The sequence below is a fragment of the Petromyzon marinus genome, chromosome 43 (genome assembly GCF_048934315.1).
Source record: "Petromyzon marinus isolate PM22_M1 ecotype Great Lakes invasive population chromosome 43, UKy_Petmar_22M1.pri1.0, whole genome shotgun sequence".
Taxonomy (NCBI): domain Eukaryota; kingdom Metazoa; phylum Chordata; class Hyperoartia; order Petromyzontiformes; family Petromyzontidae; genus Petromyzon; species Petromyzon marinus.
Window position 1 is genome coordinate 7,483,343 of NC_133709.1, and position 19,040 is coordinate 7,502,382.

Genomic DNA, 19,040 nt, shown 5'->3' on the forward strand with positions numbered 1-19,040 from the left:
CATTGATACACGTGTTTAACCGTTGAAACTGTTTTAATCGTCAAGTGTCTTAACGTTTATTATAATTTAATAATAATTATACTCTTGTGTATAGCAATATGTTCAGAAGCTAAATGCCAATGTCGAGGTCTGCTTGCCGTGAGACGGCTTCAGGACAGCAGGAGACGGTAGCCTCTTCGCGTTTGGACTGGCTCGTCCGTCTTTGTACCTCATTCCAGATGGTGCTATATTTCGTGATGGACGTTCTTCAGGATTACCCGGGGCTGCCTGGACTCTTTGTGGCCTGCATCTTCAGTGGGGCTCTCAGGTAGGCATCATGCGATACTGACCATCAGGTAGACATCATGCGATACTGACCATCAGCTAGGCATAATGCGATACTGACCATCAGGTAGGCATCGTGCGATACTGTCCATCAGGTAGGCATTCTGCGATACTGACCATCAGGTAGGCATCATGCGATACTGACCATCAGGTAGGCATCGTGCGATACTGTCCATCAGGTAGGCATCATGCGATACTGTCCATCAGGTAGGCATCGTGCGATACTGTCCATCAGGTAGGCATTCTGCGATACTAACCATCAGGTAGGCATCATGCGATACTGACCATCAGGTAGGCATCATGCGATACTGACCATCAGGTAGGCATCGTGCGATACTGTCCATCAGGTAGGCATCATGCGATACTGACCGTAAAGTAGGCATCATGTGATACTGACCATCAGGTAGGCATCATGCGATACAGACCATCAGGTAGGCATCATGCGATACTGACCATCAAGTAGGCATCGTGCGATACTGACCATCAGGTAGGCATCGTGCGATACTGACCATCAAGTAGGCATCATGCGATACAGACCATCAGGTGGACATCATCCAATACTTAGCATCAGGTAGGCATGCGATACTGACCATCAGGTAGGCATCATGTGGTACTAACCATCAGGTAGGCATCGTGCGATACTGTCCACAAGTAGGCATCGTGCGATACTGTCCATCAAGTAGGCATCATGCGATACTGACCATCAGGTAGGCATCGTGTGATACTGTCCATCAAGTAAGCATCATGCGATACTGTCCATCAGGTAGGCATCATGCGATACAGACCATCAGGTAGGCATCGTGCGATACTGACCATCAAGTAGGCATCATGCGATACAGACCATCAGATAGACATCATGCAATACTTAGCATCAGGTAGGCATGCGATACTGACCATCAGGTAGGCATCATGTGGTACTAACCATCAGGTAGGCATCGTGCGATACTGTCCATCAAGTAGGCATCATGCGATACTGACCATCAGGTAGGCATCGTGTGATACTGTCCATCAAGTAAGCATCATGCGATACTGTCCATCAGGTAGGCATCATGCGATACAGACCATCAGGTAGGCATCATGTGATACTGACCATCAAGTAGGCATCATGCGATACAGACCATCTTGTAGGGACCATGTGGTACTGACCATCAGGTAGGCATCGTGCGATACTGTCCATCAAGTAGGCATGATGCAATACTGTCCATCAAGTAGGCATCATGCGATACAGACCATCTTGTAGGGACCATGTTATACGAACCATTAGGCCAGTGATTCATAACAAGTACTGAGTGTGACATTACATCTCATAACAAGGTACGCTTGCGATCTAAATTGTCTGATTCAAAAAGGAGGATATTTTTTTTATTGAAGCATATCTTCAAATAACCCAGAATCCACCTGATCTCGTCAGATCTCAGAAGCTAATATGGATGGTAACCACCATGCATTATGTAGGTGTTATAGACTGGTGCGGTGCTTCCTTTGTAAACAACAGAGGGCAGTGCTGCAAAATACATTGTTGTACAATACTGTACTATGCTCTAAAGATCATGCTCCCTGCCTTCACCAACCCGTACTGACCAGAGTGGTGAAGTATAGTTAAACAGCTTTCACGACCGATACGGCATGGGGTGACTTTCATCCAGCCCATGGATTAACAAAGGCCTGTACATTATTATTAATATTTGGTCACTTATTTATTCTGGGGGAGGGGGGTGGGACTGCCTGGATATTTCTCTCTCGCAAAGTGTATGTCCACCTCTAACTTTCACCCACTAACCCCCGTGTGTTGCAGCACCATCTCGTCGGCATTTAATTCCCTGGCGACGGTGACGATGGCCGACTTTGTGAAGCCATATTTCCCCAACATGACTGAGAAGAGGGCGACGCTTGTCTCCAAAGGCTTAGGTGCGTGAGACGGCATCTTTCCCCACCTCCGATGTAGCACGGTTGGCTGTGTACGGTACAAAAGAAGTTCAACATACGTACGCTTGTATGTGGTGACGACCATCCTGTGTTATGCTACTTGGTAGGTTTTTCACGATCAAGCTGTGCAACTCTCCGTTGTGTTTTTTGGTTGTACTGTGCCTTGTTCGGCACGATGTTATGAGATTTCGCTCGACGTGTGGGAAGCCACTTCAGGAACTTAAGAAACTGATTTCAAAAAGCTCTGGGCACGTGGAGGGAAACGTCAGGCATCGTGCCAAACGATGTTTGGCGCAACCTGAAAGCACGTCCTAGAGCTACACGACGTGTATATTAAATCTAGAGGTAACCTGTTCAATTAATTATCCTACTGTGACTTGGCCTCTGTCCACCGAGTAGTAAAAATGGGTTGAACCACAGCTAGTTAATGGGCAGATCGTGTGTGGTGGAGTAAAGTGTGGGTACTGCCACCTTCCAAGATGTATAGTCAGCACGGAAGACGAGGCTAACAATAGCCTCGAGAGGAGTTCGAGAGGAGAGTTCCCACTCTTGTGGCCCTTCTGCCAGCAGTGATGTGAACAAGCAATTGCAGGGCTGCACCTTACCGCGATACGTTGGTGGGTCATAAGACGTTGTAGACTCCAGTTCATGGTCATGGACCTTCTGTCTGATTTGAGTGTTTAATCAACGAACATGGCTTGTGCAAAACACAAAGACCGCGAGTAAAGTGTTATGCTTACAACTGCACCATTTAATATGTTTTACAATCATGTGTTTTGTGCATGTGTGTCAGCCTGTATGTACGGGCTGGTGTGCCTAGCAATGGCGTTTCTTGCATCGCTCATGGGATCTGTTTTGTCGGTAAGTATCAGCAAATTCAGATACTGGATTGTATGCTTATGTGAGGCAGAAAACAAACACAAATCGGAGACATCATGTTGACTGTTACGTTAATTCAGTGGGCTTGGGGAGAATATATCACGCGAAGAGATGATCATAATAATAATGCCCATTTCTATAGCGCTGTACTTGGCGAGTCATTACAGGGGCTTACAAATCATGGCTTGTGAACGAGATTAACAATGGAGTGGCAACCAAAGGAGACGAAACAAAAAACACTCAAAACTAAATTTTTTGGTTATTTAACCAGGTAGGGCCCACTGAGCTATATAGCTCTTTTTCAGAAGCGACCTGGCCACAAATGATAGCTCAACGAAGTGGCTTATCATGTGGACATTTATAGCAGCCAAATACTCTAAATGCATGTTAATTATAAATGTGGTGGGAAAAACTAGAGGACATGGAGAAAAATCGACACGACCACGGAGAGAACATGCGAACTCCAAATATACAGCGGGCATCAGCGTCGGGATCGAACCCACGACATCCTGTATACCAGGCAAGATAGTTAACATCTCCTAGCCATCGTGATGATGAGAGAGAGAGACGCAGACTCCAAATATACAGCAGGTGTCAGGGTCGGGATCGAACCCACGACCTCCTGTATATCAGGCGAGGTAGTTAACATCTCCTAGCCACCATGGTGCCGAAACACGATGCCTGAGAGGATAGCCATTGTGGATAAAGAAGCAATGAAATCAGCTCACGAGCAGGTGCAAGATGGCTCGTTGTATACATACAATATGTACCTCATTTTCCCGTTTCTTTGTTTCCCTCTGTCCCATACCCCTCCTACCGCCCCCCCCCCCTCCCCCAGGCTGCCCTCAGTATATTTGGGATGGTGGGGGGCCCCCTGCTCGGGCTCTTCATCGTCGGCATGTTGTTCCCGTGGACCAACGCCATTGTACGAGCGTAACGCAAACCAAAAACACAAGCCCGCTGGTTATGTCATACCGTGTTAATGTAAATGTTCATCCATACAAAGGTTGCTTCGCGAGTCACTTAATGGTTTATTAATACGTTATATAAAGAGGCCGCTTCATGTTAGGTACGTATGCACCTATGTTTTGTATATGTGCACTCCTGCATGCGTCTATGGTAGGCAGTGCCACAGTCGGGAACGCAGTTTACTGATAAAGGCATCCTCTCGGCCGACAAGGGCAATGCCACTGTCATTATGGATAAAAACTCATACAACAACAAAATCCAGGACCTACTCAATGATGGGGGTTACTCAAAAATTAAAAGTGATCCTACTAACAGCCTAACGATAAAAACCAACAAGATCATCACTCGTTCGACTTCTCTAATTGAACCAACCAAACGTCCCTCCCTAAAGCCCTCGGCTGCAAGACCTCCCAGATTCTATGGTCTTCCCAAGATCCATAAAGAAGGTACCCCACTACGACCCATCGTGTCCATGATCAACTCCCCTACCTACAAGCTAGCCCGTTTTTTATCGGATACTCTGCTTCCCTTCACTGGCAAGACCACGTCAGCAGTACTTAACTCAACCCATTGGTTTCTATGGTCAAGGACATTGTACTATCTCCTGACGATATCCTCGTCAGCTTTAGTGTGGTCTCTCTGTTCATCAAGGTCCCAGTGCCTGACACCATAACAATAATTGAAGATTTGTTCCAACATGGACTGAACCCTGATGTACCTGCGCTGGTTAGGCACTGCCTCACCAACACTTACTTAACCTGGAATGGTACCTTCTACAAACAAAATGAGGGTACCCCTATGGGTTCCCCCTTGTCACCAGTGATAGCCAATGTTTTCATTGAGAAATTTGAATCAGACGCCATCCAGACATCCACCCTTCGTCCTTCCCTGTGGAAGAGATATGTGGATGACACTTTCGTCATTTGGCCACATGGCCTCCCAGCTTTGAACCATTTCCTAGACCACATCAATTCCAGACACCCATCCATCAAATTCACCATGGAAATGGAGAAAGATGGCAAGCTGCCATTCTTGGATGTTCTGTTTGAGAGGAGGACTGATGGCTCTTTGGGACATTCTGTTTACAGGAAGTCCACCCACACAGATTCCTACTTGAAGCCTGAGTCCCACCACCACCCGGCTCAAAATAATTCTCTCATCAAAACATTATACCATAGGGCTCATTGCATTTCTGACCAACACCACCTGGCCAGTGAATTAAAACATGTACATCTGGCCCTCAAGATGAACGGATACTCTGACCGTACTATCCGCCAAGCTGTTTCTCCCACCATACAGAAACAACCACCTGATACTCCGATCAAAGTCATCACACTGCCATACATAGCAGGCGTTACCAAAAAGATTTCCAAAATTCTAAACAAACACAAGATCCAGGTCCGGTTCAATACAGTACACAAAATCCGTGATTTGATCCCATCCGTAAAGGATGTCATTCCTGACTTACAGTACCCGGTGTTTACAAATTGAGTTGTACCTATGGTGACTGCTATATCGGGGAGACGAAACAACATATTTCTGACCGAATTCGCGAGCACAAATCAGATTTGAAACACGGCAGAACGAATTATTCGGCCATGGCTGATCACTGTTTCAACACAGCGGGTTCTCATGGCATTGTTTTCTCCGATACCAAAGTACTATGCAAACCTCCCGGTTATTACCAAAGATTTGTCCACGAAGCCATCCAGATATACAAACATAGACACAACTTCAACCGAGAGGATGGTTTTAAATTGAGCAACCATTGGAAAGATGGCATCAACTAAGTCAAACTTTAGCTGCCTTATAATTGTTCAGCCATTTCCATTTCTTCCAGTGGGTTGTACTCGCTCTCGTGCAGTTGCACCACCGCTTCCCCCGAACCCCCTGCAGCATAACAAAAGGCGGCTTAACTTAGCCCCTCCCCCCCACCCACGTCCCTTCCTGGCTCCTCCCCCCCCCCCTTAACCTGTATATAATCTCAAGTGTCTCAGAGCTCTTCACTTAATACAGCTATTTTGCTGTGACTGTTCCACCTGAAGACGGAAGCTTGTGTTGCCTCCGAAACGTCGTGATTTAATTTAGTTGTTTTCATTTATTTTATTTTACCTACGAGACTTTACATAAAAAAACCAAAGAGTACGAATTCTTGCAGTCACGAAAGCTTCAAATCTAGAACGTTCTGCTTAATTAAATAGACTTTTTCATAAATGTTTTCTCCTACAGCATCAGAGTGCAGCCCCACATTAAATACGCACTACAATGGCAATAGTTTAAAGCGATTTGAAGCATGTTTTATATTTTTTTGGGGGGGGCCGCAGAGCTTTGTGACGTCATATTTGAGAGGCGGTCTGACTTTTTGTGACCGGGGGGGGGGGTCAAAAATCGTCCAAAATTGCGTGACGTCATTTATGGACGGCCCCTATGGTCGTCACGAGATGATGAATCCGTTCGGATTTCACGCAGAATGAAGGGGGCTGCTCCTTACTTTCATGTGGATACCTTAGAGTTATCTCTGAGTTCCCTTCAACAAGTGACCGACTGGACATCTGTGAAAAATTGCTTTATAGCTCAGAGGATGGATTCCTGCAGTATAAATAAATATTCTGATTCTGACCTCCGTTATATACATTAGGGGGCACCACATTCCCATCCACTCTGCTACCGAGGATTGTTCATTGCATGAAATGCACATCAATGTTTTTCATTTTCAGGAATGATTTAAGTAAGGAACCACATTTTTACACGATTTGTTCTCATGTGGAGTTGTTGGTAACTGAGTTGAGACCATGAACGCATGGCACCTGGGAACCCAGTTGAATCGCAGGCAGGCCGCCAGAATTCAAACCAAGGATCCCAGCAATACCGGCTCGGCGCTCCGACCTATGAACCAGCTGGCCACCTCGCGAGTTCATTGTCCCTGTGCGAATGCGTTTGTGTGCGTGTGTGCATGTGCTGCTGACGTGGATGGACATGCACGCCTTCTCAGGGTGCAATCTCGGGGTTGGTCGTGAGCCTGCCTTTGGCGCTGTGGCTGGGCATCGGCAGCATCATGTACAACAACGCCAATGCCGGGCCTCCAGCAGGGCCGCCCCCTCAGTGCCTCAACATGTCCGACTTCACCACCGCGGCCACTACCGCCTTCGCCACCACCACCGTCGCCCCCCCTGCGTACGTGCACACACGTGCACACGCACTGGGATTTTATCCTCACCCTATAGCAGTCGGCATAGCTTTTGAATGTGTGTGCGGGAGCAAAGGGCTTTACGTCTTAAGAGGAAAACTGAGAAAGATAGGAAAACATGGTTATTGTTTTTCGTCATCGACATCGTCAATTTTGTTATCATTGTATCCAATTGTGTTGCTATCGAGTGGGCAGGCAGTACAACTTCACCGGGGCCTATGGGCTATAGGGACCCAGATATTCGGTCACAAAGAGGAAGAAATGGACAAGGAGGGCCCATTTTCTTCCTTGCATCAGGGCCTAGGCAATCACGACAGCACTGCCCCTAAATCCAGGGGTGGGGAATATTTTCCTTCTGAGGGCTGAATCAAACTTTCCAGTATGTTTTGCGGGCCACGCATGAACACACACCACAGCATTATCCAACAGTAACACACGTAATAATTAGGGCTCACCTTTACAGAATGCACAATGGTCAAACTTCCCAAGTGGGTGGTCCACGGGGGGATGGTCCCAATATTTCAAGCTTTTAAAATAGGGCCCTACATTAATAAAACAAACATTGTGGTTTTTTCCTCCGGTTAAATGATGCTATGAAGTCATTTCTTATTTTGGGTTTTCGTCATGGAAAATTATCGATTGTCCCGAAAAGAATATGAATTGGAAAATAAATCAACAAAATGTCAATTTTTGGGATCTTAAGGGGGTATCGCACCCTCCCCATGGTGACTGAGCAAGCTAAAATTAGAAACACGTGTATAAAATATTGCCCTCAATTCAGTGCGGGTAGGTTACTTTCAAAGATGGATAATTGTCGTCTGAAGGCCACATCAACGTGAGCGGTTGCATGTTCCGCGGGCACAAAGAAGTGAGGTCACGGGCCACATGAAAGTGAGGTCACAGGCCGGCATCCCCTCCCCCCTACCGTATAGCTGTTATTTTAGGAGATACACCTGAAAAAACATTTCATTCACCATAATAATTTGCACACCACAGTTGTAGCTTTTACATTGTTTGGCAGTGGTACAATTTGGCTAGCTTATAACTACAGCTATAATAATAACGCACAACCTTTAGTCAGTCCACTGGTGATTAAAAGGCCTTTCTGTTCCGTGTTGGTAATGGGGTCTTTTTGAACATACTTCACCATGCTGGTCTGTTGAATTTGGTAAAGGGGGGAGAACCTGGCACTGCTACAAATATCACTTGACACTGATATTAGCTGTAACCGGGAATTGAACTCAGGTCACCATATCACCGGGTCCATAGCGCTGGTTACCAACTGCTGCACAACTGCTCTATTATTGTATGAAATTGAGTACTGTGATATTTATCACAGTTGCGTTTAGTCTTCGATTGCATGAGATGATCTGTACATAACACTCGGGCATGAAGTGAGTGTATATGGTAACATACATTGTTAGTTTCCTAATATTTTTATGGTCATTTTAGTTTTGTGTTACTGTACAATCGGTGGATCTCAAGCGTCTTGAGGTGCACTGCTATGGCAGGACACATTGCGATGATGGCCAAAGGACGAGACTGGCGACGGAATGGCAGCTAAACGGGTCAAAAGGCCTGAGTTGGATTACCAGGAGTGATGTGGATTCCACGTGGCGTCGCAGATCCACGAGGGATGTTGACGACACACGGGGAGGAGGCCTTCGTCCAGCAGTGGAGTGGTGGCCGTGGCTCTTATCGACGACGCGTAGCGTTCACCGTGTGTATCGTCGTGTTCTCCCGTGTGCAGATTAACGGGACTGGCCAAGTTCTATTCGCTGTCGTACATGTGGTACACTGCTCATAACGCTGCCGTCGTGGTCGTCGTTGGGCTCGTCGTCAGCTTCATCACCGGTATGACTTTGCACAGACCGTGACCTCATATCGTACGTCCTGCTCATGGAATGATGTCATAAGCAGGGGGGGGGGGGGTGGGGCAGGGTGGAAATTTAAGAACCTTGTCCATTGTTTAACGTGCCAAGACAGGAGAACGAACTGGTGACCTTCAGATTCATGCAGATTCACTTGGTTAGAAATTACCAATTGCACCTCGGCCATGAGGTTCTGGTCTTCTTTGATTATTCATGAAAGAACGTCACTTCCGAAAACCTCTCTTCTGGCTTGACATAAATTATGTCGTTCACATTATTCATTAATTCCTAGTAATACTTCTCAGAACACAGAGTCGAGAGCTGACTATTTATAGTGCATTCAAATTCAAAGCATCCAAATTAGACATGCATGTCATTATACAGCTTGTCCTTAAACTACCGAGCAAATTGATGTTAATTATATAACGATATGAATGCTAATTATGCGGTGGTATGATTAAAGAGGCTGGCGATTATCCTGAATGGAATTGAAAGGACATTGATTGTAATTTCGCAGCTGTTGCTGGTGTCGCTGGTAGTGTTTGTTGACAAAGCAGTGTGTGATTGTAAGCGACGTAGGCTGTGGCGATGAGAATTACATCACACGCACCACGTTAAGAGCGACCTTTTGAAGGCGGATGCATGCTCTGCTGCAGGCTATACCAAGGGGCAAGATGTGGACCCTCGCACCATCTTCCCAATCATGGATTACCTGCTCTTCTTCCTTCCCCGGAGATATCGGCAGAAGCTCCATTGTGGCGTCCGGTTTGATGAGATGGTGAGGATGCGTTTTTTTTTTAAACGTACCGAAGCCACCCTTCTCGCAAAACTCTATCGACGCGTAAAACAACGGATTGTCAGACGTGCGATTCGATGCGCGTGTATTGCGAGCATAATAATAGACTCTGATCGTTGTTTCCCTCTTCCTCAATTCCCTGTCTCTATATTTACCCCCTCCAGTCTTGAGATGCTATCTATATAGTTTGACGTTGTTGTTGTTGTATTGGTACACCTCTGCTCATGGGGAAACCTTTCTCTAGTGTCCAAAGCTAAGTTTAAAAAAAAAAAAGTTGGAAATCACCTGCAGTCCACCGACATAAACAAAAGGTAAAGGTGCAACCCTGTAAATTGCCGTCTCGCACCACTGCTGCCAGAATGACATCCACTTAATAGGAGCTCAAGGAAGCTCCCCCAGAGGGGTATCTGGGTTAGTTTTCCAGCCTGGCCAAACGTACTGGAAGAAGACGGGAGTATACCCACACTTTACCCCACCACACGCAACCTGCCAAATAACTAACAATTGTCGTACCTTTCGATTTAAAGCTTTCGTGACTGCAATGATTCATCTTCTTTGGTTCTTTCGGTAAAGTCACGTAGAATGAGAATAAAATAATAACTTGATAAAATAAAATAACACAATAATATTCTCACGACGTTTCGGCCACAACACAAGCGGCCTTCATCAGGTGAAGGGACGAGACTGTCTGGTAGGACAGCGCTGGAGTGAAAGAGCCACGTTCAGATCACGGCCTATAACGTAGCTATTTCTGTGAGCAGTTACAAGCTAATCACTCAGCTATTTCAATGCTAAATTCTATGCTAATTCCATTGTCAAGGGGTGCCTCTGCGGATGTGTATGCTTTAACTTAGCTATTTCAATGCTAAATTCTATGCTAATTCCATTGTCAAGGGGTGCCTCTGCGGATGTGTATGCTTTAACTTTTAACATAACTATTTCTGTGACCAGTCACAAGCTAATCATTCAGCCATTTCAATGCTAAATTATATGCTAATTCCTTTGTCAAGGCGCTTTGTTCCTCTCACACAGCTTAAAGGCCGTGATCTGAACGTGGCTCTTTCACTCCAGCGCTGTCCTACCAGACAGTCTCGTCCCTCTCACCTGATGAAGGCCGCTTGTGTTGTGGCCGAAACGTCGTGAGAATATTATTGTGTTATTTTATTTTATCAAGTTATTATTTTATTCTCATTCTACGTGACTTTACAGAAAGAACCAAAGAAGATGAATTGTCGTACCTGCTTACGCTGCTGGGAGGATAGAGACATGGGTGGTTTATTAAACTAGCGCCGTTGTTTCAACCGCCATGTGCGGGAATTTGAATCTAACTGTGGCGAACTTTGGATTATAAGTCCTTGTGCTTTAACCTTTACACCATGGTAATCAATCTGAATGTGAAATATTTCGTTTTCTTCCTGAACGTCAGTTTAGAGGGGTTTCGCTGTTGGCCAAAATTTCTTGCCACAGAGCAGCATCTTGACGGTGAATCTGCTATGATTAATAATAGAGAGCACTTGTCTTAGGAACATAAATGTGAAATACAAATGAGCACAGCAATATGCACGCTAATCTTGTGAGCGCTGACACATGCTATACGCAAGTTGCGTTTTTTTAATTATTGCACTAATACTGGAAGACCTTGTATATACTCCGTTATGTGCTGTACCGTACCTAGTGGATTATTCATATTCCATCAAAACAATAAATGGCTGTATTGCACGTGAATAAGTTTTATGTTACTCTGAGCTAGGCGCTTTACTGGGGATGTAATTTCCAGCTGAGGTCATATTTTATATGACTGTAGCCTCTGGATTATAAGATGCAACTCCCCACCTCCACCTTATTTTAAAGCAAATGTTGGGTGGTGCGTCATATATATGATTGTAATCAAGTAGGTGTGTGTGTGATCATATTTGTATAACTGTATAGACACGTGGCACAAGATTGGGGTCGATCTTTATTTCCAGGGCGTCTTATTATCCAGAGAATTCGGTACTTAGATTTTTGTTGTATCGCACTTTAATTATTACGTCTTTTTACTTAACCTTTTCACTTTAGATTAGTGCAGGGTCCACTCAGTGGTAATTTTAACAAGGCGGCGGTTAATCACATTTTTCATTAACAGGTAGCGTCATAATCAGTGTGCACCCAATTCACAGATGTCCCCGACTGGGCATCTGTTTAAAATAGCTTTATAGCTCATCGGATTTCTCCAGTATAAATATTATAATTCTGATCGGCTCTCACAATGTTGACAGATTAAATCTGACCACCGTTTGTTTTGAATTCAACCATGAAGATTAACAGCAACTACCTGCAAATAAAAGCTGACTTTGCCCTTCTAAGTTCATTTCTGCACATCGCCGTCATAAAATAGATATTGGCGTTATCTATCCAATGTGTTCTTATGACCGTCCTTAAAATTCAACAAACGTATTAACTGTTTTCGAATAAAACCTTCATAGTCATGTTTGTTTCTAACCGCTTGGCATTTTGGGCCTTTGGGGTCTGTGCGCGGCAACTGTCATATATAGAGAAAATAAATTCAGCATTCTATGCCTTGCGTGGCGGAATCTTGTACGAAAAAATTATGAAAAGTTATCACCAGATTTGGCAGTAAAGTAGGTTGGCGGTAGCTCACATTACGTACATGCGTTTTTTTTTTTAGCTGCACAAAGTCCCATTTTGCCCATCTCTGCCAATGCCTAAAATGCCCCCCACAGCAGGACCCCTCCCGTGCATGATTACTGTAAATCTCTCTTTTTATGCATTACCTGAATAGTCTCCAATGTTAGGATTACTGTTAAGCTTCTTACACACATTGGTAGCAGGGACTATGATGTCGCTGGTCGGCAAGTCCCTCAACTGACTTTTCATTCACCTGTGCTTCGACTAAAAAATGTTTGTTTAACACTTAGGATTTCACGACCAAAACCTTCGCACCTGATTGGTTCTCAAGTGAAGACATCACATTTATCCCTCTATTTAAGACCGAAACAGCAGGATTTCTCCACAACTCTGGCTGTCATTTGATGATGCTAGTTGTAATCACTGGTTTATTCTCCAACGCACCGGTGTGCTGTACTAGCAACGAATTGGCATGTTTTGTTTACATGATAAACCTTACTAATTGCCTGTGTCGGGTGGTGGCAGTTTTAACGACATTCATATTTACGCGATCCAACCGAAAAAAACCTCTTATGGATACAAAATGTTTCATCTCTCCACCTAGAATAAAGCATACGTTGGTAAGTCACTCTCGTGAAATGACGCAACCGAGCAGTAGTGCCATTGTCACTTGTTGCAGAGTTTTTGTGGTTCCAGCCGAGTGGCCCCCACTGGTCAGTAGCGCGAGTGTGTTAAGCGTAAATGCATGCCTTCTGCTAAACGGTGGATGTTAAAGATCTCCGTGGTGGTATATTTTTGTTTAAATGTAGGTGTGCCGGTGTCACATTGTTAAAATTTTACAGGTTAAAAAAAAAAAACATTACTGTACTGTCAAATTACTAATTGGGGAAAGTCATATTGCAGCTTAGCCCCCTAATGTTAAACTTCTGCAGGCTGTAGTCGTCTGTAAATCAGAATCAAGATATAAAGCTCTTTTTCAAAGATGTCCAGTAGGGGCGGGTCAGTAGGTTACAACAACAAACCATACAAAACACGATCAGAGTGCAAAGTCTAGGAAAGGTGAGAAAATCTAAAAAAAAATGTATGACTGGTGCGAATACCAAGTTTGCTCATGATTTAAATAAAAAAAATTGTAAAAAATTACGAATGCGCATATAAGGACTTAGTTTCCTTGAATACTTGGGTTCTAAGTTTTGAAAGGCTGTGAAAATGGACGTTTCATTTTTTTGCAGAAAATCGAAGATTCAACTGTTGCGGTGACAGAGGATGAACACAAATATGAAGATGGGAAGTACTCGGGCACCACCACTGAGGATGGATACAACATTGTAAAAGATAGCACTGAAAATAGTTCCGTCATAAATGGACACATGAAAGTAAAACCAGGCCACGTTATCTTGGAAACACGCATGTGATGTCAAGGGGTACTTGGAGAACTGGCCTTCAAAATCATCTGCACTGACTCTGGAAAGAGTAATAAACTGCTATTAAATAAGCTTTAAGCCTGCGTTCTTAAACTGTTATGTCATAGTTTAAAATATAATGAAACGGATGATATCTTTGCAAGTAAACAATATATAGGTGAAAAGGAATTTTTTTTTTATTTTAAGCAAACAGGTTTCGAGTGTTAAAAACTGAGATCTGCCAGAGAATGGAGAAATATTTCTGAAATTAAAATGTTCCTTTTATCAGTATGAAAACATCTTTTTGGGAATGGTACCTCAACCTATAATCGAACAAGTTGCCAGCTTTTAAGAAAGTCAAGCTATCTCTTGAAAACCAACACAACATAGCTCAACCATGTGTGCTCGGATTGCACCACGTGTTATTCGGAATTATGCCCGACGTTTCGCTCCATGTTCTGGGTGTTTCTTGAAAAATTTAATATCAGTTCCTGAGCAACACACGGAACAACCGTTCAATGCATTGGAGCATTAACCAGTCTACGTTTCCCTGCTTCAAAAGGTATTGCACATGAGCGCTTGTGCTTGATTGCATTGGCCAATGTGACAATTGACAAAAGGAGACTGCTTAATTGCATTGGTGGTGCAACTGTTTTTGGGTTTGAACCCAATTGGCTTGGTGACTGAAAAGCCGTCCTTTTTCCACGAAATATCCCATGAGAAATGAACGGGTTGCTTGACTCAGTTGCAAGTGATATCATCGATCAGCACACGCTGTCGACAATCATGTGAAACCAGTTTCCTGACACTAATCATGGGCCAAAAACGAACAACTGTGAATGCATTCATGCAATAATCAAGTTTTATTCCCTCTTGCGTTGTTGGGTTGTATTATGTATGGAAACACAAACAATTTAGTGCTAAATTGTAATCTTTCTCAATAGGTTACAATCGAGGAAGCGGAAAGTTAGCGGCTCAATTTGTATCCTGAAGACACTTTCAAGACATCGGACATTATGCCAAACAACACGCGGTACAACCTGAAATCGCACCTGATAGCCGCATGTTACAACCGCATAAACCTACACAGTAGAAACAACTATTGTATTATGGAACTGAACAGTGCCGGATTAAGCTAGTGCGGGGCCTGTAGCATATGTTTTAAAGGGGTCCTAAATATAAAAAAAACACATTAAAACGCATGTTTAACTTGCACAGTAAAATAATTGTATTTTTAAATTTGCTATACAGCCAGATAATACGACAAATTTCTAACCTTAAACACCCAGTCGTTCATAGAAAGTTGAAGGTGGTATAGTACTATAGTAATAGAGCAAATGCGGAATCACTGAACCGGAATTGATAGCTCTAAAGCATTTAGCGCAGAGCCATTGAAAGTCCTGGGCCCGTTGCATCTGCTACTTTTGCGACTAGGATAATCCGGCACTGCAACTGAATGGCCAGTGGCCTTCAGGAGTGATGACATAAGCACTGAAGATTGTGTTGTGGCCTTGCATAAGTGCACGTATGTGCATGGTGGTTGGTCCACGTTCCTGGTTTCCAGGGCCGCATTAACGCACAGGCCGTAGGGCCTCAGATTTTGGATGGGGTCCCAAAAAGCCTATTTTGCTCCATAACGTTTGGAATGGCAGAAACGCAACACGTAATGAACCCTGTAAGTAATTTGGTCATTACAGCCATAGCATCACTTCTGTCTATTACTGCAGGACATAATTGGGTGCGGTTTAATTCTTTGATTTACCCTTACAATTCGTGCATTAAAGTAAAAACAAAATAGAACTGAAATAATAATGAAGTGTTTGTTGTCGTCCATGGGTGGTAGTAAAACGGTAAAGGGGAAGCAATTGAATCTGCAAAGAGGGCCCCTCAAAAATTGACAGCTCTGGGCCTGCATCAAACTTCAAATTTGACCCTGGTCATCTGCAGGAGGCATTCATCCATGGCTGATGATGATGATGGTGGTTGTGTGCTGCAATAGCCAGATGACAGTGCCTGCTATGTGACTTGTGTACAATTTATTTTTCCTTGGAAGAAGAATACATTGAGGTGGATCGATGGTAGGTGTGCACTTAAAGGGGCATGATTTGGTGAATGTTTTATTGTGAATTTAAAAAGGAAACATTGTGGTTTACAGGGACCCTTTTTGAATAATATATTTCCCATTTGTAAACATGACGGGAATAATATTGCAAGTTTGCAATAAAAATGGTACAGGATGTATGTGTAGCAGTTTTAGATAATTAAAAACTTTGTTGTGATTAAAATATTTTTGTACGATTTTGGCAAAACAAGTAATGTTGATTGTGGTATTTAATTCCTTTTTTTTAAATAAATTATTGTCTGCTAAATACTTATTGTTTAATAAATGTTTAATTTGACCCATGACCAAATCGCCAGAATTCTCCCGATCTCATCATCAGATCTCGGCTAAGCTGGGATAGATGCTGTTTGGATGCATGTTTGTTAAACTTCTTTTGCACCGTACGTAGCCAACCGTGCTACTTGATGGGTGACCACCATGCATGCCAGGTTGTCATGGGCTGCCTTGGGGCCGTGGTATGTTGTAGTCGGCACAGAGAGTAAGTAGAGCAAAAATGTATTGTACAGGTTGGTCCCGATTTAAATAAACCTTACAAAAGACACATTCAGTTTTAGATAATTAAATGTGGGGGGTCGGTCACAGGACATTTGGTGGACCACCCTGTACAGCATTGCACTTGTCCTTTGCCACGTCCGCCCTGCCTGGTTTCAACCCAGCGCTGAGCAGCGCGGTCAAGTGTGGTTAAATAGCTCGCACGGCGTGGGGATCCCCTCATCCAGCAGCGGGTTGGCAAAAATATATTTACGTGTACAAAAAATTGCTTCTATGTTCTTTATAATTAGCCCTATGTGAACAAAAAAAACCCCACAAGTACTGTATTGTACGTGTGTCCATAGGGGCCGTCCATAAATGACGTCACGCGATTTTTGACCCCCCTCGTCACACGGCGTCAAATATGACGTCACAAAGCTCTGCCCCCCCCCCCCCCAAAAATAAAACATGCTTCAAATCGCTTAACTATTGTCATTGTGCGTGTTTAATGTGCCGCTGCACTATGATGTAGGAGAAAACATTGATTAAAAAGTCTAAGTAGAACGTGTGCATTTTGATGTGACGTCACATTTCTCACCCCCCCCCCTCGTCACACATCGTCGCAAATGTCTGACCCCCCCCCCAGATGCGTGACGTCATTTATGGACGGCCCCTAAAGCGAGTCACGTGCTTTTTTTTCACTTGCGAATGCATATATAAGCCTTAAAACATGTTTAAACTGCACTATTCAACGCGCAATGCATCTACAGTATGCCTAAATAAACGATGTACGTAAATAAATAGAATAGTTAAAATGATGCCGACTGACTCGATAAGCTCACATCCAAAAAGCGGGAGTTACAGATAATGATAAGGGGCCGTCCATAAATGACGTCACGCACCTAGGGGGGGGGGGAGGGGGGGTCAGACATTTGTGACGATGTGTGACGAGGAGGGGGGGGGTTTGAGAAATGTGACGTCACATCAAAAATGCGCAACTTTAAATAAATATAGACAACACGTTCTACTTAATTAAATAGACTTTTTAATAAATGTTTTCTTCTACAACATCAGAGTGGAGCGCCACATTAAATACGCACTACAATGACAATAGTTTAAAGCGATTTGAAGCATGTTTTATATATTTGGTGGGGGGGGGGCAGAGCTTTGTGACGTCATATTTGACGGGGGGGGTCTGACTTTTTGTGACGCCGTGTGACGAAGGGGGGGGGGGGTCAAAAATCGTTCAAAATCGCGTGACGTCATTTATGGACGGCCCCTGAGCCAATCAGATTGTAAATGATGTACGTAATTATTAATCAAATCTTATTCTCTTGCTAAGTTGATGAATCTTGAGATGAGACGTTTTTAAAAAAGCGCAATCAAGCGGAGCGCAATAAAGCGAGGTACGCCTGCACTGGGCTTAACCACTGCACCACCGCTCCTCGGCATCACTCGAGGACGCATCTCTGTGCCCACCGCCCCAAGCTGCACTCTCACGCGGGTTGTGGGGGGCCCGCGGGTTGTGGAAAAGACAGGTGGAGTGTACATTGGCTGTTCATTGCTTTATCCTGCACAACGACGCTCACGACTCTGTTGAGTTACGCAGAAGTAAAGTGTTGCTGAGATTACGTTTTAAACTTTAAAAAACTAACAGGTCGCGACCACGAGAGCTATATAGCTGTTTTTTCAGAAGCGACCTGGCCACATGATAGCCCAATGAAATGGCTTAACGTATCGCACCCAATTACTAATCACGTCCACGACAACAAATACTTCGTTGTTGTGGTGTATATCTGTTCGACAACAGTCGATGATCGTCACTAATTGAGTTGTAACATTTATTCCAGGTCTAGATTTGAAGCTTTCGCGACTGCAGGAATCCATACTCTTTGGTTCTTTCGGTAAAGTCACGTAGTCGGTATAAATTCAATCACGACGTTTCGATTGCAACACAAGCAATCATCATCAGGTGGAGAAACCCACAGCAATAAAATGTTTTTGCTGAAGTGGGAGAGAGATGTCGTGGCAAGAGGTTATATAGGTAAGAAAGGGGGGACGGGCGAGGGGGGAGAGAGAAGGGGGGTGTGGGGTAGGGGGGGAGAGGAGTGCTGCGTGGACGCTGCTCAATTTGTATCCATCTTCTCGGTTTAAGTTATGTCTATGTTTATATATCTGGATGGCTTCATGAACAAACCTTTGATAGTAGCCCGAAGGTTTGCAGAGTATCTTGGTCTCAGAAAACACAATATCATGTGAGCCCACAGCGTTATAAGAATGGTCAGCTATGGCAGAGGTATTGGTTCTGCCATGTTTCAGATCTGCCTTGTGTTCGCGGACACGGTCCGAGACATGTCGTTCGTTTCCCCGATGTAACTGCTGCCGCAGGTACAACTCAGTTTGTAAACTCTAGGATATTGCATGTCAGAAATGACATCCATCACAGATGGGATTAGATCACGGA

The 19,040-nt window shown here is 44.1% G+C and overlaps 1 protein-coding gene across 1 annotated transcript in view; it reads left to right on the plus strand.

The window, feature by feature from the left end:
- Positions 1 to 17,030, plus strand: part of LOC116951679 (sodium-dependent multivitamin transporter) — a 36,935-nt gene extending 19,905 nt beyond the window's left edge. Inside the window, exons 9-16 of the mRNA XM_076073773.1 lie at positions 219 to 307; positions 2,120 to 2,232; positions 3,044 to 3,111; positions 3,968 to 4,054; positions 7,091 to 7,272; positions 9,036 to 9,139; positions 9,813 to 9,934; positions 13,813 to 17,030. Coding sequence (XP_075929888.1) covers positions 219 to 307; positions 2,120 to 2,232; positions 3,044 to 3,111; positions 3,968 to 4,054; positions 7,091 to 7,272; positions 9,036 to 9,139; positions 9,813 to 9,934; positions 13,813 to 13,995 — 948 coding nt within the window. The 3' untranslated portion in view covers positions 13,996 to 17,030. The remainder of the gene's footprint in view (positions 1 to 218; positions 308 to 2,119; positions 2,233 to 3,043; positions 3,112 to 3,967; positions 4,055 to 7,090; positions 7,273 to 9,035; positions 9,140 to 9,812; positions 9,935 to 13,812) is intronic.
- The last annotated feature ends 2,010 nt before the right edge of the window (positions 17,031 to 19,040 follow it).